We start from the raw sequence: 25,129 nt of genomic DNA, 5'->3' as shown, positions 1-25,129 counted from the left end.
AACTTTCTTCAATTGGCGGTAATCAATGCACATCCGTATATTCCTATCACATTTAGCCGGATTTAGTTTCAAATCATACTTGCAAAGCCTCTGGAAGAACTTCCTCAAATCCCGCACATGATCCTCTTGCATTAATAATCATTAATTAATTATCCGGTAAAAATGATAGTCTAAATAAGAAGCGAAGAAGAAAGAGTAGAAAGAATTATAGCCTGTTTGGCCAAGCTGCAAAAATCTGCTTATTTTGAAAAGTATTTTTTTTTTTCAAAAGTGTTTTGGTGAGAAGTCGTTTGCGTTTGACTAATTAATTTAAAAAGTACTTCTAAGCAGCAATTAGTGATTGACCAAGCTTTTAAAAAGTGCTTCTAAGTGCATTTTTCTCAAAAGTGCTTCTCAAAAAGTGCTTCCGGGACAAATCTACTTTTTTCTGCTTCACCAAAATTGCTTCTAATTCTACTCAAAAATATTTTTTTTCCTTCTAAAAGCTTGACCAAACACTTCTAACTTTAGAAAAAAATACTTTTTAACTTGGAAAAACTTGACCAAACAAGCTAGCAAGGGGCATAGAAACTATTTCAAAAATTGGGACAATGGTCCCCTCAGTATCTAGTATCCGCAAATAGCTTCGCTTTAAATGAAATTTACACATTCAATATTTTGCTATTAGCGATTAGGAAAAGCCTATACAAGTGTAGCCATACAATTACTTAAATCAAACAATTGTCTTTTAATATATGAAACTTTCTTAAAGTGACAAGACTGTAGTTAGAATATTCCTTTTTAGGTTTTAATTGTTCTTGCTTGTAACATTTCCGTTGTATTTAATATTTGGATTTAACTTATATATACTCTATATAGTTTCGTGTATAAAATTTTTTTACTATTAATTTATTTTAACATGTTGTAGTCGATAACTTGCCTAATTTTTCAAGTAACTAATTCTATTTTTTATGATAGGTTATCTGCAATTATCTTTTTTTTAATACAATAATGTTAAAATTCTTCACAATGTCAATGTATAAAAATGAAACTCTTAATCTTTTTGTTTACATGAAGCGAAGGAAAATTGTGACCAGGGGGCTCCACAAGTAAACACAGATATTGACATATTGAAACTACTAATATTGATCAATACAAATATTTGTTGTTACAGAGAGTAATTTCACGGGAGGGAACAAAGAAACTGCATAAAATAACACATAATTGGAAAGTTCTCAACTTCTCTATGCAAAACACTATATAACTGCACAATAATAATATGAAACTAGCTAATTCCCTCGATCTCCTTTTAAGCTGTTCCCTCATCATAAAAATCTCCCTTAATTCCCTTGGAACAGTATTACATATAGTATACTTGAGAATACAAAAAATAAGATGTTTAATACATATTTTAGCCCGAGTTTGTAGCGAAATCCCTGTAACACACTCACCTTTACCGGGAACCTTTTACGCACCAAACAATCACATCACAAATGCCAATTATTACATGTTTCTATGAATCCCAACTTGTAGGAAGACTAGGGTTCATCATAAATTGAGTATTGCATGATGATGGTGAAGATTTGGATGATGATGGTGATGATGATGATGGGAAATTAGATGACATGTGCATGCATTCTATTTGCTCCATTTCATATACTCCATTCATACCAAAATGTGGATGGATATAACCATTTGGGAAAGTACATGGGAGACTACTAACCACCATTGACTCAATCTGTTGTGAAGCAGCAGGAGGTGATGATTCCACAATGCCACCATTCCCTTTTATCATTTCAGAAAGCTTGGGAAGCAACGTTGCGTGCTGAAGATATAATTAAGTAAATAAAAGCGGTATCATCTAACAACATAAGCTTTTAGCAGGATGAGACGATCACAGCGGTTGTTGTGTTCACGTGAGTGGACATGGGCAGCCCGGCGCCTAAGCTCCCACGACGCGTGGGGTCCGGGAAAGGCCAAACCACAAGAGTCTATTGTATGCAGCCTTACCCTGCATTTCTGCAAGAGGCTGTTTCTACGGCTCGAACCCGTGACCTCGTAGTCACATGACATCAACTTTACCAGTTACGCGAAGGCTCCCCTTCGACGAGCTGAAGACATAATTTAGTAGTATATAAAAGTGTACACTCTCTAACAGCTTAAACCTTTTAGTTAAATAAGATGGTTACACAATTAACAGAACGTACCATCAATAAATCTTGGTGAGTTTTGATATCTGCATTTCTTGAATCCATGAAATTCTCCCCATTAGTGTAATTCAAAGAAATGTTAGAAGTGAGCATGGAATCGGAGTTGCCTTGTATAAGAACATTTTGGTTATAATTATCAAGATCATGTTGAGGATGAGGATAGTTGAAATTAACCCAAGTAGGATCATTTGTGATTGAGTCAAATGACAAAGGATTAATAAGGGAAGGTACCACTGGATTTAAATTTAAATCCCCATTTAAATGATTATTATTCATTTGGTGGTCAACTTGTAGAATTAGTGGAGAGTTTGTGCTAATTGGCATGAAATTAATAGGAGTGGAGTTGAGTGGGTAAAAATTCTCAAAAGAGGGATTAGGGTTTGTAGTTGTGAGATTGTTAGGAAAAATCATGGAGAAATCAGAGAGGGTTCCATGAGAAAGTAGCTTTTTCTTGATGCTAGAATTCCAAAAGTTCTTGACTTCATTGTCTGTTCTTCCAGGTAGATGCTTAGCTATTTGAGCCCACCTGTAAAGACAAAATGTCACTTTGCATGAAACTGTAAAATGACAAATATAATTCACCATCATCATCTAATTATCTAACAAAAATGAATTCTTTCTTATTCGTCACGGTTTCGAGTCGTGAAATCAGCCAGTAATACTTATGTTAAAGTAGGCTGTCTATATTATACCTTAGAGTGCGATCCTCCTTCGAACTCTGTAGTGAACACATGATATTTTGTACATTCGGCTGCCCGTTTTTTAGTCAAAGAAGATATGGTGATGATGATGAAGAAGAAGTAGAAGATATTTACCTGTTGCCAAGAATACTGTGGAGTTCAATGATAAGTGCAGCTTCTTGATGAGAGAAACTCCCACGTTTCAAATCTGGTCTGAGATAATTTATCCATCTCAACCTGCAGCTTTTTCCACATCTTTGAAGCCCTGTACCGTACAAAAATATATAAAGTCATCTTTCAAACAACAACTTTAGGGAAAATCTATGTCTTGAAGCTAAGGCTTTAAGCCTAAATAAAAGAAATCTTTGGGTGTTTGTTAGAGAGGCGCATGTACATGAACTATACAAGAAACCTTAGATGTATATAGCAAAACACATATGACAAACCCGTAGAGGCGGATTCAAAATTTAAACTTGATGAATTCAATCTTTTACGTTCTTAAACTGAATCATGGGTAAGATACGAATTGAAATTTCAGTGATCTTTTACTGTTTCGTGACGAAAGTACTGAATCAAACCCATTGTACAAAGGCTGCATCCGCCTTTGTGAACAAACACAAACAAGAAGATTGGCATAAGTTGATTTATTTTCTCTATTAAAAAAAAAACCAAAGATAGAGAATGAAGAGGGGGGTTTTGTTTTTGTTTATGTGGTTCGAATAAAGAGCAGAAAATCAAGTAAAAAACAAACCAGCAAGCTTAGGAACAGAGCTCCAACAACCATGGCCATAAGTAGTAATGTACTTAATGAGTTTCTCATCTTCTTCAGGAGACCATAGCCCTCTCTTCACTTTTTGTTTGTTGCAACATGTATGATGCCCCATCTCTCTTTTTGTATATATCCCTCTCTCTGCTAAATGCAGATATACAACCAGAGAGTACTGTAACAGTAACAGATTCCACAAAGAAACAACAACCCAAAGAAAGCAGCTGGCACCTCTACCTATATATAATCTAACCCCCAAAAAAAAAAAAAAATTTATTTAGTGATCAATCAAGAAAATGGGCTGGCTGTTGATGAAGTTATATTAATTCAATGGAAATTAAAGCCATGAGTGTGGGAGCTAGAGAGGGTCCCTCTTAAAAAAGAAATAGTACACTCCATTAGGGTTTGTGGTAAAGAGAAATGATGTGTGGCTCTATGTCTTATAATAGGAGCTGAACACTCAAGAGTACAGATTGAGAAAGATGACCTTAATTTCAATTTGTTTTAGTATTGATTACAAGTTTTATACTGATTGCTAGCTTACTGTAATCCTACTTCTAACTCGGAAGTTCTGAGCTTGAAACCGATAAAGTATTGCTTACAAGTTTTATAATGATTGCTAGCTTACTGTAATCCTACTTCTAACTCGGAAGTTCTGAGCTTGAAATCGATAATGTGAGCAAACTCATATAGGCGGAGTTTCCGATAATTCTATATATGAACATCATTAATTTGTACTTACTACTATTTGTTTATATACTAATTTTGTATATACGAATGTTATTTGTATAGGGGTTGGCCAAGAACCACGAGTCAGCCATGCAGAAAATGCAGGGGCCCATGTGCCATTTACAATGTCCCTACTTGGGATTTATCGTCCCAGAGAGCAATTGACAGGTTGCTTTTTACATACAAAAAATTGGGTCCTCTTAACATCTTTGGATCTGTTCTCCAATCAGTCCGTTGCTACAGCGGGAGCCACCCAATACCATATTTGTCTTTACTATATTCTAATTTTAAAACTCTAATTTGCACAAATAGTCTACGAGCTACGTAGTTCCATACTTTAATTTTTAAGCTAGATGCGGCATAGTTCAAAAGACAAAGTTAGGAAATTATTTGGTCAAAGCGAACAATACGTTTATGATTTGAGCTGATAAATGTGGTATTTAAAGATTCTCTGTGAGAGTTCAAAATTCCTAAGATGAGAGTGTATGTGACACCATAATGGAGGGTGAGTCGAGGAAAAGAAATGACAGGCTTCTAGCGGACAATATGTGTCATCGGCTTGACTTGTGGGACTTACTCTCTCTTTTCCCGTAATCTATTTTTTTACTGTTTAAATCAAATTATTCTTTGTTTAAGTATAATTTGTTTTAAAACTATATTGTGATTTGTAAACTTTTTTAATACAAAAAATTATTTAAACAAAAATTCTTGTGCCGAGAGACTATCGGAAACAACGTCTCTATCCCATGGTAGGGGTAAGTTCTGCGTACACACTATCCTTCCCATACCCAATTTGTAATATTATACTGTGTTGTTATTGTATTTTAAACAAAAAGAATTACAGTAATAGTCAACCTCTGAATTCGAAATTAGATGGGTTAAACATCATACTTTGAGAGACTATCGGAAACAACCTCTCTATCTCATGGTAGGGGTAAGTTCTGCGTATACACTATCCTTTCCAGACCCCATTTGTGAGATTATACTGTGTTGTTATTGTATTTTAAACAAAAAAAAATTACAGTAATAATCAATCTCTGAATTCGAAATTAGACGGGTTAAACATCATACTTTGAGTCCAGCGAATCTTTGTAGAACGAAGGGGGTATATTAACTTAGATTAAACAAAATGTCTTATGACATGGCCGGTGTGAAACCTTTGGGTTCGAGTGTAATTTCAAGTTTCAGATTTGATCTTTAGTAAAAGATGGAGTACTCTTTTTGCTTAAATATCTAAATATCGAAGTACTTTATAATACATTTACCAGTTCTGAGTTACTAGAAAAAGATTGTTAAAACTAAAATCATTTACACATAAAACACACGTCCGTCTTAAAGTATTGCGTACGAGTTTTGTAATGAATCAAGGTAGAGCCATATAATAAAGCCATGTTATTTTTATGAAAAAATGACACTATATAACCGTTCTCAAAATAATAGTCGAAAAAATATATTTTTTTTTTGTATATATATACATTTCTGTATGTTATATACAAAAATTATACAAATTTTATACACTTTTTCAGCCCTGAATATAAATAGTTTATGGCGTGAGCTAAAAATTATATTTGACCTATTCTTAGTGACTGGAAAGAAAATCTCGTGTTCCACAAAAAAAAGAGCCAGAGGCGGAGGTAAAAGCGGAGATATAGATGCTAAATTCAGTAGTTTTTACGTAAATAGTATATTTGCATTAGGTAATTTATTAAATATATCAATATATTAAACTTTTAATCCAAATATTAATGTTGGAAGTTATCGTTTCAAAATTCAGAACACATAAAATTAAAATTCAGGCTCAGACTCTTAATATAGTAGTAACTAAACTGTATCAATTGATCGAGGATATGTAGGCACGCTCGGATGAAGGGAGCATGAAACTGTTTTCGTACTAACAATATGATGTTTCTAATTAATTTTGGCTGGAGAAGTGAAGGGTAAGATCATTGGAAGAGTCATGATTACGAACAAATTAATATGATTGATTTGCAACAAAAAATTCATATAGTAGTAGTTTAAACATCTAAATAAACAGGTGGTCCATGTGTGTCTATGTTCTCCCCCTCAACAATTAGTCGGAGAAGAGGATGCAGTATAGAGCCAAAGTCATCTTACTGCTAATGTTATTGATTTTAATTTCTATACACCGAAAACGTAAAAGAAATTTATCTGATCAGGTTACTTAAAAGAAAATTATAAATAATTCTTAATAATAAATAAATTAGTAAGCTGAAAGATAAGTTAAGTAGTCTAAAAGATAAGTTCAGTAACCTAGCACAAGTTAAATATGCTGTAAACTTTTATAAAAAATGGTGGAAAAGTTTAGAAATGGAGTATTGGATTAAGGGTAAAGTTATTTTTATGTGATGTATAAGTCACCGGTTTAAGCTATGAAATCAACTATTAATGCTTGTATCAGGATATGCTGTCTATATAATTTGGAATACAATTTTTCCCTGAATGCTACGCGAACGTGGAATACTTTATGAATCGAATTGTCTTTTTTTTTTCCCCCACTTTTGCTTTGCACAAGAACAAAAAATTGTGTTTTAACAAGGGAACCAAAGTCATCATTAGGGAAAGTCCAGTTAGAATTGTTGGGTTTAGTTTAGTGCTAATTATGGTTTCAAAAGTACAGAATGTCCTGTGCATGTAATCGATTGCTTACTACTATGTCCTTCTATGGCTGCTCCTTTCTCATATGCAATGATTGTGACACTTGCTGAATTTAACTTTTTCCTTTGTTTCAATTATTTGACTTTTGATACCCCATACTCAAAGAAAATTAATTTAATTTGTCTTTTTATGAAATAGAAGCTTTTAGCTTTTTCGTTCCAAACGTTAACGCATTTATGCCAATCACTTTAAAGGCCTGAATTCAACATTTTCAGTCGAAAATAAAAAGCTCTTAAAATAATAGTCAAATATATATATATTTCATACATTATATATAAAAATGTACAGATTTTATATACTTTTTCGACGATAGAATATAAATAACTAAAAGTAATCTTTGCCCGATATAATGTGTCTAACATCACTAAGTATATTAATCTGTGTTGTATTACAACTGACGTTTTATCTCACACAATTATGATTTTGAGAGGTTGGTTTAAGCAATTTTACAACAACTACCTTTCGGTCTCAAGCAAATTGGCTAATAGATATTTGCATTGAAATTTGGATAACTGATGTTGGTAGTACAAATTTAAAGACTCAGCCAAAATTTGCCAACAAACTTGTTTACCCTTAAAATAGATAACAATTGAATTTATACGTTGTTTTAAGAATATGCGAATTAATCCGATATACGTGATTAATAATGTTAGATAAGTAAATAAAACATAGAATAATTAGCCAAACCAATAGTAGTATTGAATTCGGGCTCGATTGTGGGCTTAACAATTTATGTATCTTTGATTCGTAGCCAAAATATATATGAAAAGTTATGAACAAGAATAATAACCTTTGAATACCTTAGAAACAGAGAGAACAAGTTTATATTGACTTGATGTTAATTGAATAATAAACTTCCCCTTTATATAGTAAGAGAGTTTTACTCTAAGTATAATTCTAAGAAAGGTAAAAATCTTCATTTTCGCTAATCACTAATCTGCTGCCGATACGTGCCGAGATTCACGTCGTGATAGCCGACCCTTTATTAATCGTGCGTGGACGTTTGGTAATGCTTTCTGAAGTCTTGGAACTCGAACCGGATCCGGGGGGCATGGTCTCAATAGTTCCGAGGACATGTGTTTTGTTCGGGCCTTGATACGAGAGGTTACTTTCTTCGATTCTGATTCCTTATAGTTACGTCCTTGCTTTATTTGCCCCTCCGAAAAGTCGGAATGCTTAATAGCCTCGGTTTTACACAATAGCCTCCAAATTAATACTATGTGGAATGAGAATTAATGTAAGAATGTAGTGAGAGAGACAGGAGTTGAATTTATTTTGTTGCAGCACTAATCACGTGGTACTGATTTAGAATTTTAGATAAAGGAAAGAAGAAGTAAAAAGGCATAATGCTGGGCAATGATTAAGCCTGTTTTCTCTCTTTACCCCTACTGAAACTTGGTAACGACGTCTCCTTAGAATAACCACGTGGTCCTTTTTTTGCTTAATATGGAGAATTTCTTTCTATTTAAAAAATTCTCTTACTTAGCGTTTGGACATAAGAATGGTAAAATTTCAAAAAAAGTAAATTTTTTTTTTAATTGAAAATAATATTTAAAAATTAGAGTTGTGTTTGAATATGAATATAATTTTGGGTTATTTTTGAAGTTTTGTGAGTCATCTGAGTGAAAATTTTGAAAATCAATTTTTTGGAGTTTTTCAAATTTTCGAAAAATTCCAAGATACATCTTCAAGTGAAAATTGAAAAATTTATGACCAAACACTGATTTCGAAAAAAAGTAAAAAATTTCTTATGTCCAAACGGGCTCTTATTAAGCTCAATTTGTGGGAAATTGCGCAGTCCAATTCAACATGGAATTTTTACATTCCTATATACTATTTCAAACTTTATTACCCTCCCAACTCAAGTTTTAATCTAATTACATAATATATACAAAATTACCAATTATGTACATTTTTAGGTATTTAATGATAATAATTAAATCCTAAAATCACTCTAACGTCTATATCCCATCCCCCCACATTTCTCTCCCCCCTCCCCCCCCCCCACGTATCTTTAGTATCTCCCTCCATTAACGCTTGTTACTCCTGTTTTCACTCTTCTTCAAAAATCCCTCTACATTTTTTTACTCTTCATCAAAAATTCCTCTCCATTTTTATAGATTCAAGCTCTAAATACTCTACCACACACCTCCATTAACGCATGTTGCTTGCTTAACTTTCAATGAATAAGAAAACACTTTCAAAGATCAGCCCTAATTCCAGTAAGAGAGTTGCAATTCCACCATTGACAGCCATTAATAAGCTTTGAAACTTTGAATTCGAATTTGAGTTTTCAAAAACTATTATTTGTTTGGATTGAGTGTTGTTGCAAACAATTGAGAATATTGTTTGGAGTTTATATCTCCATTTTGAGGATGTTTTGGTGAAGATTAGACTTGATTTTGGCTGAATTTCAGATTGAAACTCGAAGAAGAAGAAGAAGAAGAAGAAGAAGACATGACATACATTATACTTACGAAATTGTATTAAAGTTGTAGTAAAATTATAGAAAAATTATATTCTGTTGTTTATATATATTTTTTATTTAAATATTGTATGAAAATTAAACAATATTGTATAAAAATTATATTTAAATAGTCTGATATTGTAGTTGTATATAACTGGGTAGAAATAATATATAAACGTTATAGATAAATTATAGATAAGTTGTATAATATATAATTAGTTGTGTAAAATTTATTTTTACTATGTATAAATCAGATACAAAATATACAAAAGACATAATGTATAAAATTTGTATACAAATTATATTTAAGTGGTATGATATTGTAGTTGTATATAACTGGATAGAAATAATATTTGTGTCACGACCCAAAATCTGACTAGTAGTGATGGTACCTAACCCAACCCGCTAGGTAAGTCAATTAACCACTAACCAGTTCCAATAACAATGTATAAAGCAATTAAGTAATGAAATATCTTAATCTTATACATTCCTCAAGAACTGGTAGTACAAATCATGAGCTTCTAAGAATAGAGTTTACAAAGCGGAAACGAAATAAGTACATAGTCTGTTTGAATAGTACATAAACATAGTTTTTATAAATCTAAGGCTACCATGAACAAGAGGTAGCCACAACAGAAACGCATGTACATCTTCAAATCCGGCAACCATCGAGCACAGCCATAACAGCAGTCAACATCTGCACGCAATGTGCAGAAGTGTAGTATCAGTACAACCGACCCCATGTACTGAGTAAGTAACAAACCTAACCTTAGGTTGAAAGTAGTGACGAGCTAATACAAGGTCGGGTCCAATAACAATATCCCACAACAACTCATAATAGCATAATACAAGTAATAAAAGATGTATCTCAGAAGTAAAATGCTCAACTCGTTCACAGTTCCAGAAAATAGTCATGCTTTTCAAGTATCTTAGTGAAAACCCAACTCTTTTACCAAAAATACCAAAAATACGAGTAAGTTTGAAAATTATAATTTTTTCAAATATCCTTTCCACAATAAATAAGATGTTTCATTTTTTTTCCAGATAGCAAGTGTGAAATACCTCTCTATGCCCACATATTAATGTGTGTAAAAAGTCATGAATGACGTGATACCGTACAACATAAGAAAAAAATGCATCTCTATGCCTGTATGTCATGTGTGCATGCCAATGCCATGTATCTCAGAGATGAATCATGTACTCACACTCTCAGAGTACTCAATCTCACTGTCTCGCATTCTCTCTCGCTATGCTCAGCACACTCAATCACACATTGTTGTATCATACCCGTTGCGGCGTGCAGCCCGATCCCTATTTATAGTCGACTACGCTCACTGGGGTGTACAAACTCCTGGAGGGGCTCTTTTCAGCCCAAGCGCTATAATCCGCAGGGACAACTCACGTGCTGCACGGACAACTCACGTGTTGTACGGACAACTCACGTGCTATAGTATCAATATCTGGATTCGCATGGACAACTCACGTATTGCATGGACAACTTACGTGCTATAATAATATCTGGATCCGCACGGACAACTCACGTGCTGCACGGACAACTCACGTGCTATATTAAGCCAATCTGTCCTGCTAAAGGCAGGAAACCCCGATCCACATAATAATAAAGTATATAAAGCCAATATGGCCTGCTGCAGCGTGTAGCCCGATCCCATAATTATACTCACAATCAGGCCCTCGGCCTCACTCAGTCATCAATCTCTCCAGTCTCTTTCTCATGGGCTCATAATGTCATAAAATAGCCCGAAAATAATGATATGATATATCAATAAATAACAACAGAGACTGAGATATGATATGTAATGACATGAATATGACTGAGTATGAATTTTTAATTTAAAACAAATAATTCACAGCAATATGACCTCTGTGGGTCCCAATAATACTGGCACATAGCCTCAACATGATTTTTAATATAATTCTCAGCTCAATTTTTTTAGCACGTAAAACTACATAGAAAATGCCAAGATTATTTGACTACAAAATTTCACGAAAATAATTATGTCATAATTTCCATGGTGTACGCCCACACGCCCGTTACCTAGTTCAAAAAGTCCACCCCGGTCAAACTTCCCAAAATTGAACTTTCGGCATTTCAAGCCTAATTCCATTACAGACCTCCAAATAATTTTTCGGACACGCTCCTAAGTCCAAAATCACCATACGGAGTTATTGGAATCATCAGAATTCAATTCCGAGGTAGTTTACACATAAGTCAATATCCGGTCAACTATTTCAACTTAAGCTTCCAACATGAAAATTCATTCTTCCAAACTAACTCCGAAATACCTTAAAACTAAAACCGACAATTCACACAAGTCATAATACCTCGTAGGAAGTTATTCAAGACTTCAAATAGTTGAAAGGAGCATAAATGCTCAAAACGACCGGTCGGGTCGTTACAATCTCCCCCACTTAACATACGTTCGTCCTCGAACGTGCCAAGAGTTGTTCTTAACCTTCAAATCTTTGTTCCACCTTTCCACGCATATACCCGGGGGTGATCTCACGTCACCCTATTCTTTATAGGCCTGACCACACAACATAACTGAAAACCATTAATTTAACCTTAGCCCAAAAACCATGGAGCCAAATTTCTAACATCTAGAATTCTTTTCAAAACCTGAATCTCACATCTACACATTGTATAAGCCTGAACAAGCTGTATCTAGCCATAACCATAATCCCAGATATAATCACATAACATACTACATAACTCACATACTCGTAGCACCATTTCTGATCACAGTAACTACTCATCAGATCAACTAAGCCATGGAGCTCTCTCGCCTCAACCAGAACCATAATCCTCTCCTAAGCCGACTTTCAATATTATCCTCTCGAATATGCCATAATCAAGCATGATAGTACCCATTCTAGGTCCAATGACCTTATATTATTAAACATCACTATCCCACAGTCACGCCACATCAATATAACTCAAGCCACAACTGCACAATTTGTGTACCCAAATATGGGAGATGTCTCAAGGAAGAGAACCGTATTGCAAGTTCAACAAGCACCACCACAACCGCAATGTTACAACCAACTCCTCAAATTTTGTGAAGAGGATAACCATAGGTGCATGTGCATAATTATAGAGGAAGGAAGTTAATAGATCAGATAAATTATTATAGAAATAGAATTCTCATACACGGCATGGACAACTCACGTGCAAATAATATGAATCGCCCGGCATGGTCACAGGCCTCCAGTCCTAGCATATCATACATGAGCAATTAAACAAGTACACTTGTATATGATAATGAAATAAGATTCTCATGCTCCTGGACTGGTAGAAATAACACGCCATAGTGTAAGCACGTGCAACGTCTGCTATCACACTTCAAATTGGCAATTTTTTTAACGCAGAATTAGTAACTATCCCGTTTATTTAGGGAATCATCTTCTTTGTAACCTCAAGTATAGCCTAGATAGTTCTCAACAAAGGTACGAATATGGGAAACGTTATAACTTTACGCTTAACAGTCAACTCTAGGCATATAATAGCCTAAGAATTCTTCCGAGTATGAATACTTTCTCTAATGACCGCACACGGGCTCAAACCTCACATATATGCGCACTCCTAGCGCATGGCTATCACAAATAATTAACGCAACTAGTGCCTCCACCTAGTTTTAAATAAAATAGTCACCTAAAATAGGTTGCAACCCCGAAACAATATACTTTTGAGAACTCCCAACTCCAAATTCATCGAATACATGAATCACAGTAACTGATCCCAACTCCAACACTAAAATGACTAACACATCTTCCATTCACGATAATTCCATGATGAATACTTTCATAATTCTTCCGTGCCATATAGCAATAATTTGAATATCAGCAGTCTATCAACCATGTAAATACTACAATACCGATGAACATTCGTAAGTCAAAACACAACACGCCTTCTGAAATACGCACCTTTATCAGGAATTATCGAGCAGTTATAACATTCATCGAAATATTTGAAACTAACCATGCTGTCCAACATTCATTACCTTCTCTTCAAGACTGAACTGTCACCTTGTACATGTGAATCCTTATCCCGCATAACACACCACATCTATTATGCCATCATGTGACAAGCACAAGAATATCATTATCAACTCTGAGTCACCAGCAAATTACATACCTGATTAGTTATAAACCTTCCTTTTGCTTCCTTCCAGGAGGAAATCATAATACACAACACGTTTTCCACACCAGTAGAAAATATCCGGTTCAAACCATGGTAGAAACCATCAAGAACACTTTGAAATCCATCTGCACATAACCAAGCTATTAGAACTAAATTCCTCTAACTCGACCAAACCACGTAGGTCACCAAACCCAAGAATATTGCCACTAAAATATCTGTAGAGTCTCATCACAACATAATTACCCCTATAAATACCACAACTGAAACACCCACTCTAAAAATACCTTATTTGAGTCTAAGGTCGTTTTATTCACCTTCCTGATACCGAAATATAAAATCCACAATGATATACAAAAATGCCACAAGTCTCGACACCATCCAACTTAAATCTAAGATTTTAGCCACAAACAAATCCGCCAAAGATTCTCAATTGTTAAATATTAATCTTGAATCCATTAGAACTTTCTTGAGAGTCACCCCTTTTATTCAAATCCACGTTACACTGCCCAAATGGGCCAAAAGACACGTGCCCCATTAGAATAACAACACTCAAAGAAGTAACTCTACTTTAATACCTCCTATCAAATTCATACTTCGCGCGCACTACATCATTCACAAATAACAACTCACTCTTTCCACGATTTTCATATACTCATAAGTGCAATATAACCCGTATCTAGGAATTTTCTTATTCGAGTCATCCTCGATCTCAACTTCTGCAAGTCATAACTAACCCACCAGTATGCCTCGACCCAAAACTAAACCTTTACATATAACCATGAAATTGAATTATCAATAGCAGGCTCCCCCATTTGGCTCAAAGCCATAGATTAGAACATTCTATAACTCACAATACCAATACTCTATTACTGCCATAATGCCATAGTCAGTTTAACGAAACTTCTTCTCAAATTCATGCAACGCCAACCATAAAAATACCCCAAATCATCCGCTAAGCTCGCAATCATTCTCTTGACACTCAAGCCAACTTTCTCAGCCAGATTCAAATTCAAATCTCCACACATACGCCCTTCTGGCAGAAAAGAAACTCTCCACTCACATATAAGGAACATACCTACGTAGATTACTCTACAGGGGATAACCTACCTGCTTAGCCTCAAATTGGTATCTTGTTATACCCTTTCGCAATCACTTAATTTTTCCAAGTCCAAACTCATTAACCAAACACGAGAATTTAATTTGCCCCAAAATTTAACAACGTGAAAGATCTTTCAAAACATTCACACTCGAGATTGTACGTCACATCAAAACAAAAATAAGGAACCCAATGGCCTTCCTTTACATTTCAAGGAAATACTTCTCGTCACATTTAAATCATCTTAACACATCCAGCAGTTACATCATACTCATCACAAAGCCATTCCGCCGCTCATCGAGCCACAAATTCCACTCGTAAGGATATTACCGGACATATGAGTCCAAATGCACAGGTTACAACTGAAGCTACCGAGCCTAAGCTGCGGTCTAAACCTGGCCTCAAGTCCTGCAGACTGGCCCATCACCAAAACACAGAATACTCATCTTGAACCTCATTCACAGAATTATAAGCCGGCGATACACAACTGATACTCAGCGCTCATGTGCGCATACGAATACGTGGAAGGAATTCAAAGAGTTATGTCTCAAGCTGAATCAATTCTACACGATAAGGAAACGGGGCACCCTTCTGGGTAAATCTGGTCAATGGGGCTGCTATGGATGAAAACCCCACCACAAATCGACGGTAATAGCCCGCCAAACGTAGGAAACTAAAGAATCTCCGTAGCCGATGTGGGTCTAGGCCAGTTCTGGACTGCCTCAATCTTCTTAGGATCCACCTGAATACCCTCTGTTGATACAACATGACCCAAGAAAGCAACTAAACTCAACCAAAACTCGCATTTTGAGAACTTAGCATATAATTGGCTGTCTTTCAGAGTCTGAAGAACGATCCGAAGGTACTGCTCATGCTCCTCTCGACTGTAGGAGTAGATCAATATATCATAAATAAACACAACCACAAAGGAATCCAAGTAGGGTTTGAACACCCGGTTCATCAAATCCATGAATGCTGCTCAGGAATTTGTTTGCCCAAATGACATCACCAGAAACTCATAATACACATACCGAGTCCGAAAAGTTGTCTTAGGAATATCGGATGCCCTAATCCTCAACTGATGGTAGCCAAATCTCAAATCAATCTTTGAAAACACCTTGGCACCCTGAAGCTGATCAAATAAATCATCAATCCTCGGCAATGGATATTTGTTCTTGATGGTGACTTTGTTCAACTGCCGATAATCTATACACATCCTCATCGATCCATCTTTCTTCTTCACAAACAACACAGGTGCACCCCAGGGCGAGACACTAGGTCTAATGAAGCCCTTATCCAGCAAATCTTGCAACTGCTCGTTCAATTCTTTCAACTCTAGCGGGGCCATGCGATATGGCGGAATGGAAATAGGCTGAGTGCCCGGAGCCAAATCAATGCAGAAATCAAAATCCCTATCGGGTGGCATAACCGGCAGGTCTACAGGAAACACCTCTGGAAACTCACGAACAACCGGCACCGAATCTATGGAAGGAACCTCCATACTAGAATCGCCTACATAGGCCAAATAAGCTAGATACCCATTCTCGACCATATGCCGAGCCTTCACATAAGAGATAACCCTGCTGGCAGAATGGCAGAGATTCCCTCTCCACTCTAATCGAGGCAACCTTTGCAAGGCTAAGGTCACCATCTTGGCGTGACAATCTAATATAGCATGATAAGATGACAGCCAATCCATACCCAGTATGACATCAAAATCAACCATGTCGAGAAGTAGAAGATCTACACGAGTCTCAAGACTCCTAATGGTGACCACACACGAACGATAAACACGATCTACAACAATAGCATCTCCCACTGGTGTGGACACATACATAGGAGCACTCAAAGAATCATGGGGCACAACTAAATAGGAAGCAAAATAGGATGACACATAGGAGTAAGTAAATCTCGGATCAAATAGAACTGAAGCATCTCTACTGCAAACTGAAACAGTACCTGTGATAACAACGTCAGATGACTCAGCCTCAGGCCTGGCTGGGAAAGCATAACACTGGGGTTGGGCCCTACCAACCTGAACTACGTCCCTGGGACGGCCTCTAACTAGCTGGTCTCCACCTCTAACGGCCTGACCTTCACCTATAACAGTCTGGCCTCTACCTCTGGCTGCCTGACCCCTGCCTCTGGCTTGCTGAGCAGGTGGTGCAGCAACTGGTGCCGGGACCATGGCACGTGAACTCTGATGTTGTGAGTTGCCCGTTGCTCGAGGGCAAAATCTAGAAATGTGCCTCAGATCACCACAAGTATAACATAACCTCGGATGTTGTGACTGCTGACCCTGAAACTGACCTTGTCGACCTGAATAACCACCCTGATAACTCTGGAGTGGAGGTGCACTAATAGGAGTTGGCGGTGCACTATAGGCTAGCTGGTCGGAATAATACATCTGAGGGCCACGACTACCTGAGGCACCGTGGGATGCCTGGAGCGCTAAATGAAATGGCCTGGGAGGATGGCCTTTACCAAAAGTACTCTTGCCTCTAGATGAGGCACCGCTGAACTCACCGGAATGACGAGGTCTCTTGTCAGACCCTTGACCTCCCTGAGTAAGAACCATTTTAACTCGTCTGGTGACATTAACAGCCGCCTAAAAAGAAATCTCACTCCCAGTCTCCGTAGCCATCTGCAATCTAATAGGCTGAGCAAGTTCATCAATAAACCTCCTCACCCTCTCTCTCTCGGTGGGAAGCAGAAGAATGACATGACGGTCCAAATCCACAAAACGGGTCTCATACTGAGTAACAATCATATTGCCCTGCTGGAGACGCTCAAACTGACGGTGACGCTCCTCTCTCAATGTGATAGGCATAAACTTCTCTATGAAGAGCTGAGAGAACTGGTCCCAAGTAAGAGAAGGCAATCCAGCTGGTCTGGTCAATAAGTAATCTCTCCACCATTTCTTGGCGGAACCAGTCATCTGAAATGCAGCAAAATCGACCCCATTGGTCTCCACTATACCCATGTTCCGTAGAACCTCGTGACAACTGTCAAGATACTCCTGGGGGTCCTCTGAAGGAGAACCACTGAAGTGAATAGGAAAGATCTTGGTAAACCTATCCAATCTCCATAAAGCCTCAGAAGACATAGCTGGCCCATCTCCGACTTGTGCCGCAATAACCGGCTGAACTAATCCGACTGGCTGAGCTGCTGGAGCCTGAGATACCTGCTCCGGAGCGGGAGTGGTAGGAGTCTGGGCTCCTCCTCCAGCCTGAGAGACTATTAGTGCCATGGGAAATGTGCCAGTCTGGGCCACACTTTCCAAAAGGCCCACTAAACGTACCAAAATGTCCTGAAGTACTGGGGTAGCAATGAACCCCTCCAGAACCTGAGCTGGTCCGGCAGGAACAGTCTGGGGTGGAACCTCCTCGTCAAGCTCTATCTGAGGCTCCACTGCTGGGGCTACTGCTCGGGCCCTAGGCTGAGCCCTGCCCCTGCCTCGGCCTCGGCCTCAAACTCTGCCCCGCGTAGGAGCTGCCACTGGAGGTTGTGGCTGCTGCTCAGCTGAGGAAGCGGTACGTGTTCTCGCCATCTGCGAGAGAATAAGAGTAGAAGAGTTCAATCAGTATTGAAAAAGCAAAATCGCACGACAGAGAAGAATAGAAGTGAAACTTGTTCCTAAACTTCATAGCCTCTGGAAGATAAGCACAGACGTCTCCATACCGATCCTCCAGACTCTACTAAGCTTGCTCATGAATCGTGAGACCTAGGCAACCTAGTGCTCTATTACCAACTGTCACAACCCAAAATTTCCCACCGACGGGACCGTGATGGCGCCTAACATTTCACTTGCCAGGCAAGCCAACGTTAGAGAATCATTAAACCAATTCTTTATTTCCATTCAGTAAATAACAATAATTAACTAATATAAAATATAATAAGTGCGGAATATCATAAAACTATATTAATTACTAACACCCCGATCTAGAGTCAAAATTCACGAGCATTCTAAAATTTGCTACAAGTAATAGTCAGAAAGAAATACAACTATCTGAATGAAAGAAACAGTAGACCAGAAAAGATAGACGGGGACTTCAAGGTCTGTGAACGCCGACGGATCTACCTTGAGTCTCCGGACAGCGGACCAATAGCAAAATCTCGATCAACCCGCGCCGGTATCAAAATCTGCACAGAAAGTACAGAGTGCAGTATCAGTATAACCGACCCCATGTACTGGTAAGTATCGAGCCTAACCTCGATGAAGTAGTGACGAGGCTAAGGCAAGATACCTACAAATCAACTTGTACAATTTAACAATGTATATACAAATAACAGAAATGAAGAACTAAACAGGAAATGTCGGGAGGGGAACATACTGAGGGGAATACAAGATAAAGAACTACAACAGAATGATCACCGGAGCAGTCAATATACCATGAATTAACAGGAATAGTGAATACAGTAAGGAAAAATACACGGCATCACCCTTCGTGCTTTTACTCTCAATCTCACCATAAAATTAATAGAAACGGCACGGCATCACCCTTCGTGCATTAACTCTCATATCATGGAACGGCATAACCCTTTGTGCACTAACACTCACAATATGGCACAGCATCACCCTTCGTGCATTAACACTCACAATATGGCACAGCATCACCCTTCGTGCATTAACACTCACAATATGGCACGGCATCACCCTTCGTGCATTAACACTCACAATATGGCACGGCATCACCCTTCGTGCATTAACACTCTCCCTTACCATAATGCAATACATAAATAACAACAGGGAGATAGAATAACAAGTACAAACCTTACTTCAACATTTGGTTCCATAATATCAGTCTCAACTTTGAAATAAAAACTCAATTATCACCAGAAAATCCGTAAACATGATAAAAACAATAAATTGAACAACACTAGTAATAGCACGTAGCAATTTGGCATAGGAATGAGACAATATAAGAAGAACAGAGAAACATGGAAAACACCTAAATTGGCGGCGCATAAGTACTCGTCACATCATATATACGCCGCTCACATGAATTTCACTTAGCAAGTAATCTAAGGTTCTTAATTCCCTCAAGTCAGGGTTAGACACAACACTTACTTTGCTCCGAATGCCACTTAATTCTCAATCACAGCTTTTTCTTTGGAATTCACCTCCAAACCACTCGTATCTATTCAAAAGTGACTCAATAATATCAAATATTTCTAAAGGAATCAATTATATTGCATAAATTAAATTTCCCAAATTTTCCTCCAAAAAGTTAAAAAATCGACCCCGTGCCTGCTTGGTCAAAACCCGAGGTTCGGACCAAAATCCATTTACCCATTACCCCCGAGCCCGAATATATAATTGGTTTTGGAATCCAGCCTCAAATTGAGGTCTAAATCTCCAAATTTCTGAAATCCCTAGTTTCTACCCTAACCCCTAATTCTACTAGGAAAACTCTAGATTTGTGGTTGATAATTCAAGAAATGTAATGAGTAATTGAAAGAAAATGGTTTAGAATCACTTACCTACACTTTGGGGAAGAAATTGACCCTTGAAAATCGCCTCTACCCGTTTGGTTCTTGAAAAATGTTGAAGAAATCGCTTAAACCCGTGTTTAGAGTCTGTTTTAAGTCACTGGACAGGCCTTCATCGCGTCAGCGAGAGGCCTATCACGATCGCGATGCACAGCGGCCTAAGGCCTTTGCGTTAGCGAGTCTTTCTACGCGTTCGCGTAAGGCAGCTCCCCCCAAGCCTTCACATTCGCGACCCAGTGGACGCGTTCGCGTAGAAGAACATGACCCCCTCCCCCAGGTCCCTTAAACTATCGCGTACGCGAAGGGTACCACCCCCAACGCTTTGCGTTCGCAACCAGCCCTTCGCGATCGCGAAGAAGAAATTTCGTGTTCGCGACATTACCTACGCGAACGCGAAGTAGGGCACACCAGAACAGCTGCTGCAGCAAAAACCTCAGATTTTCTAAGTGCAATAGCCTATCTGAAACTCACCCAAGCCCTCGGGGCTCCAAACCAAACATGTACACAAGTCTAAAAATATCATACGGACCTGCTCGCACTATCAAATCGCCAAAATAATACCTAGAACTTCGAATTTAGCACCAAATCGAATGAAATTCTCAAGAACACTTTAAAATTACTATTTTCTCAACCGAAGGTCCGAATCACGTCAAATCAACTCCGTTTCTCATCAAATTTCTCACACAGGTCTTAAATATCATAATGAACATGTACTGGGCTCCGGAACCAAAATACACACCCAGTACTAACAATGCCAAATATCAATCAATTCTTAAAAATAATTAATTTTTAGACTTTTAATTTTCATCAAAAATTCATAACTTGAGCTAGGAACCTCCGAATTCGACTCCGAGCATATGCCCAGGTCCCATAATTCGATACGGACACACCGGGACCATCAAAACATGGATTCGGGCCCGTTTACCAAAAATATTGACCAAAGTCAACTAAAATCAACTTTTAAGGCAAAAGTTCTTATTTTCATTAATTTTCAATATAAAAGCTTTCCGAAAACCTGCCTGGACTGCGCATGCAAATAGAGGAGGGTAAAATAAAAATTATAAGGCTTAAGAGCGCAGATTCGAGTTCTAAAACATAAGATGACCTTTTGGGTCATCACAAAAATTGAGCTAAGAATCATATTAAAAATAATGTTGAGGCTATATGCTAGTATTATTGGGACCCACAGAGGTCATATTGCTGTGAATTATTTATTTTAAATTGAAAATTCATACTCAGTCATATTCATGTCATTATATATCATATCTCAGTCTCTGTTATTATTTATTGATACATCATATCATCATTTTCGGGCTATTCTTATGACATTGTGAGCCCACGAGAGAGAGACTAGAGAGATTGATGACTGAGTGAGGCCGAGGGCCTGATTGTGAGGATAATTATGGGATCAGGATGCACGTCGCAGCAGGCCATATTGGCTTTATATACTTTATTATTATGTGGATCGGGGTTGCCTGCCTGCAGCAGGCCGGATTGGCTTAATATAGCACGTGAGTTGTCCGTACAGCACGTGAGTTGTCCGTACAGCATGTGAGTTGTCCGTGCGGATCCGGATATTGATACTACAGCACGTGAGTTGTCCGTGCAGTACGTGAGTTGTCCGTGCGGATTATAGCGCTTGGGCTGAAAAGAGCCCGTCCAGGAGTCTGTACACCCCAGTGAGCGCAGTCGACTATAAATAGGGATCGGGTTGCACGCTGCAGCGGGTATGATACATCGATGTGTGATTGAGTGTGCTGACATAGCGAGAGAGAATGCGAGACAGTGAGATTGAGTACTCTGAGAGTGTGAGTACATTATTCATCTATGAGATACATGGCATTGGCATGCACACATGACATACAGGCATAGAGATGTATTTTATTCTCATGTTGTACGGTATCACGTCATTCATGACTTTTTACACACATTGATATATGGGCATAGAGAGGTATTTCACACATACTATCTGGAAAGAAAATGAAACATCTTATTTATTGTGGAAAGGATATTTGGAAAAATTACAGTTTTCAAACTTACTCGTATTTTTGGCATTTTTGGTAAAAGAGTTGGGTTTTCACTAAGATACTTGAAAAACATGACTATTTTCTGGAACTGTGAACGAGTTGAGCATTTTACTTCTGAGATACATCTTTTATTACTTGTATTATGCTGTTATGAACTGTTGTGGGATATTGGTATTGGACCCGACCTTGTGTTAGCTCGTCACTACTTTCAACCTAAGGTTAGGTTTGTTACTTACTCAGTACATGGGGTCGGTTGTACTGATACTACACTTCTGCACATTGCGTGCAGATGTTGACTGTTGTTGTGGTTGTGCTCGATGGTTGCCGGATTTAAAGATGTACCTGTGTTCCTGTTGTGGCTGCCTCTTGTTCATGGTAGCCTTAGATTTATAAAAACTTTGTTTATGTACTATTCAAACAGACTATGTACTTATTTTATTTTCGCTTTGTAAACTCTATTCTTAGAAGCTCATGATTTGTACTACCAGTTCTTAGGGATTGTATAAGATTAAGATATTTCATTACTTTATTGCTTTATAAATTGTTATTGGAATTAGTTAGTGGTTAATTGGCTTACCTAGCGGGTTGGGTTAGGTGCCATCACGACTAGTCGAATTTTGGGTCGTGACAAGGTGGTATCCGAGCTGTAGGTTCATAGGTTCTACAAGTCATGAGAAAGTGTCTAGTAGAGTCTTGCGGATCGGTATGATGACGTCTATACTTATCTTCGAGAGGCTACAGGGCATATAGGATAATTTTCCATCTTTCAGACGAGTGTGAAGCGAGCTTTCAGAAGCTCAAGACTGCTTTGACCACGACACCGGTATTGGTGTTACCCACAGGTTCAGGATCTTATACAGTATATTATGACGCATCTCGTATTGGTCTGGGTGCGGTATTGATGCAGGGTGGAAAGGTTATTGTATATGCTTCACGACAGCTGAAGGTTCACGAGAAGAGTTACCCTGTTCATGATTTAGAGCTGGCAACCATTGTTCACGCGCTCAAGATTTGGGGGAACTATCTTTAAGGCGTTCCATGTGAGGTATTCACTGATCATCGGAGCTTGCAGTATTTGTTCAAGCAGAAGGAACTCAATTTGAGACAGAGGAGGTGGCTGGAGCTATTAAAAGACTATGATATCACCATATTGTATCATCCCGGGAAGGCCAATGTGGTGGCCAATGCTTTGAGTAGAAAGTGAGTCAGTATGGGTAGCCTTGCATATATTCCAATTGGTGAGAGACCACTTGCATTGTGTTGCGACCAAACACACTCACGCAAGTATACGCGGTCGTCAAGTAATAAAGTGACTAAAAGTCGGATGTCGAACCCACGAGGACTTATGATTAACTATTAACTAAATTAGACTATCCCAATTATCTAAACACGAATTAAATCTAAAAATATTTTATTCTAAACTAATTAAATAAGAAAAATATAAATAATAAACTTTGAACAGAGAAAGAGCAGATTTTTATGATATCAATGTAATGAAAGCGATCTAGGGTTATGGGCTATCTAACAATCCTATTGTATTCTTCAATTGAATTGACCGACTAATTTATCTATCTTATTGGTTGACAGGGTTAATGCTCATAAGAATCTGTCGAGTTCTTACTCGCCTATTCAAGCTAACCTAACGCCTATATGTCTATGGAGTTAGAATCAACAAGAACGCATTTATAATTCCTGTAAATCAACCAAGCAAGGCAATTAGGTATATGTCTATCCTAACTACGAATCCGTTCCCCGATGCCCGAGTTCAAGAACTTTCCCTACTCAATCCTATATGCAATATAGAATTCCCACTTTCGAGTTCAATTCTAGATTCGTAGATAATATTCAATTGGTGATCAAGCAATTAAATAATTAAGTGCAAGATTGAATAAATAAACTAATATGATAAATCAAGAAGTCAAAATCAATATCCGAATAACAATAGTCATGAAAGAACCACAACCCTAGAACGTGAAGTTTAGCTCCACATAGACATGGTAGCCAAACAACAAATCATATAAAGAAACATAAAAATTACTAAGTTTGGTGGGAGAAAGAAGAAACTTGATGAATTCCGGCCTCCACAGCTTTGTCGTGGCTTTTTCCCTCTTCCCACTATGTTAGATAACCTAAAGGAGGCGTTTTTGGCTTATATATTGCGTACAAAAGTCGTGGGCCAAAGCTCTCCTATTTCTAATCCAAATCAGCTTCAGGGATTGATGCTAGGGTGGATGCGACGCATCCACCTCGTCCTCCATTTCAATTTTGCCTGCGAAGGTGGATGCGACGCATCCACCTTGTCCTCTATTTCTCAGCTTTGCACGCGATGGCGGACGCGACGCATCCAGCCTTCTCTTCTACTTCCCAGTTTCGCACGCGATGGCGGACGCTATGGCCCAACTTCACTGCTAAGGTTGCATGCAGGATGATGTTTTCCTAGGTTGGATGCGACGCATCCAACCCTTCTTCCTCTGGCTAAACCACCTTTTCTTCATATTTTGCACTCCGAACACCTTAAATCGTCACACATAACTTAATTAGTCATCAAACCAATAATTACACCATGTTGGGTGTTTTAAAGATTAAATAACATCAAAAAGTGGTTAAAACATGGGCAAAGTAACATCAACACATATCGAAATATGCCAAACATCACTACCCCACACTTAAACCTTTGTTCGTCCTCGAACAAACCATCCTATAGTAGACGAAACAAAATTGAGCTCTTATCATTCAAAGCACACTGCACCTCTGACCGTGGTTATTTGCAACAATTAGGCTCTAGGCTATGCATCACATACCCTTCGCTTTACTTAAGCCATTCTTTTAAAAATATTCGAACAAAGA

At 37.9% G+C, this 25,129-nt stretch overlaps 1 protein-coding gene across 1 annotated transcript; it reads right to left on the bottom strand.

Moving 5' to 3' along the window:
- Nucleotides 1–1,135: 1,135 nt before the first annotated feature.
- LOC107819474 (transcription factor MYB80-like) lies at nucleotides 1,136–4,253 on the bottom strand. Its single transcript, XM_075251120.1, has 3 exons — nucleotides 3,621–4,253; nucleotides 3,005–3,134; nucleotides 1,136–2,715 (listed from the first exon to the last, which is right to left on the bottom strand). Exons 1-3 carry the CDS (start codon nucleotides 3,751–3,753, stop codon nucleotides 2,148–2,150), a joined length of 831 nt encoding a protein of 276 aa, XP_075107221.1. The 5' UTR covers nucleotides 3,754–4,253; the 3' UTR covers nucleotides 1,136–2,147.
- Nucleotides 4,254–25,129: the final 20,876 nt, after the last annotated feature.

The sequence above is a fragment of the Nicotiana tabacum genome, chromosome 4 (assembly GCF_000715075.1).
Source record: "Nicotiana tabacum cultivar K326 chromosome 4, ASM71507v2, whole genome shotgun sequence".
NCBI classification, from domain to species: Eukaryota; Viridiplantae; Streptophyta; class Magnoliopsida; order Solanales; family Solanaceae; genus Nicotiana; species Nicotiana tabacum.
This window is presented reverse-complemented; position numbering and strand designations above follow the sequence as displayed.

Excerpts from the sequence above, each read along its gene's own strand:
- LOC107819474 (XM_075251120.1), bottom strand. The coding sequence starts at position 3,753 with ATGGGGCATCATACATGTTGCAACAAACAAAAAGTGAAGAGAGGGCTA. Across the intron at positions 3,135-3,620 it reads CTCTGTTCCTAAGCTTGCTG|GGCTTCAAAGATGTGGAAAA; the intron begins GTTTGTTTTTTA and ends TGTACGGTACAG. Across the intron at positions 2,716-3,004 it reads CACAGTATTCTTGGCAACAG|GTGGGCTCAAATAGCTAAGC; the intron begins GTAAATATCTTC and ends TTGTCTTTACAG.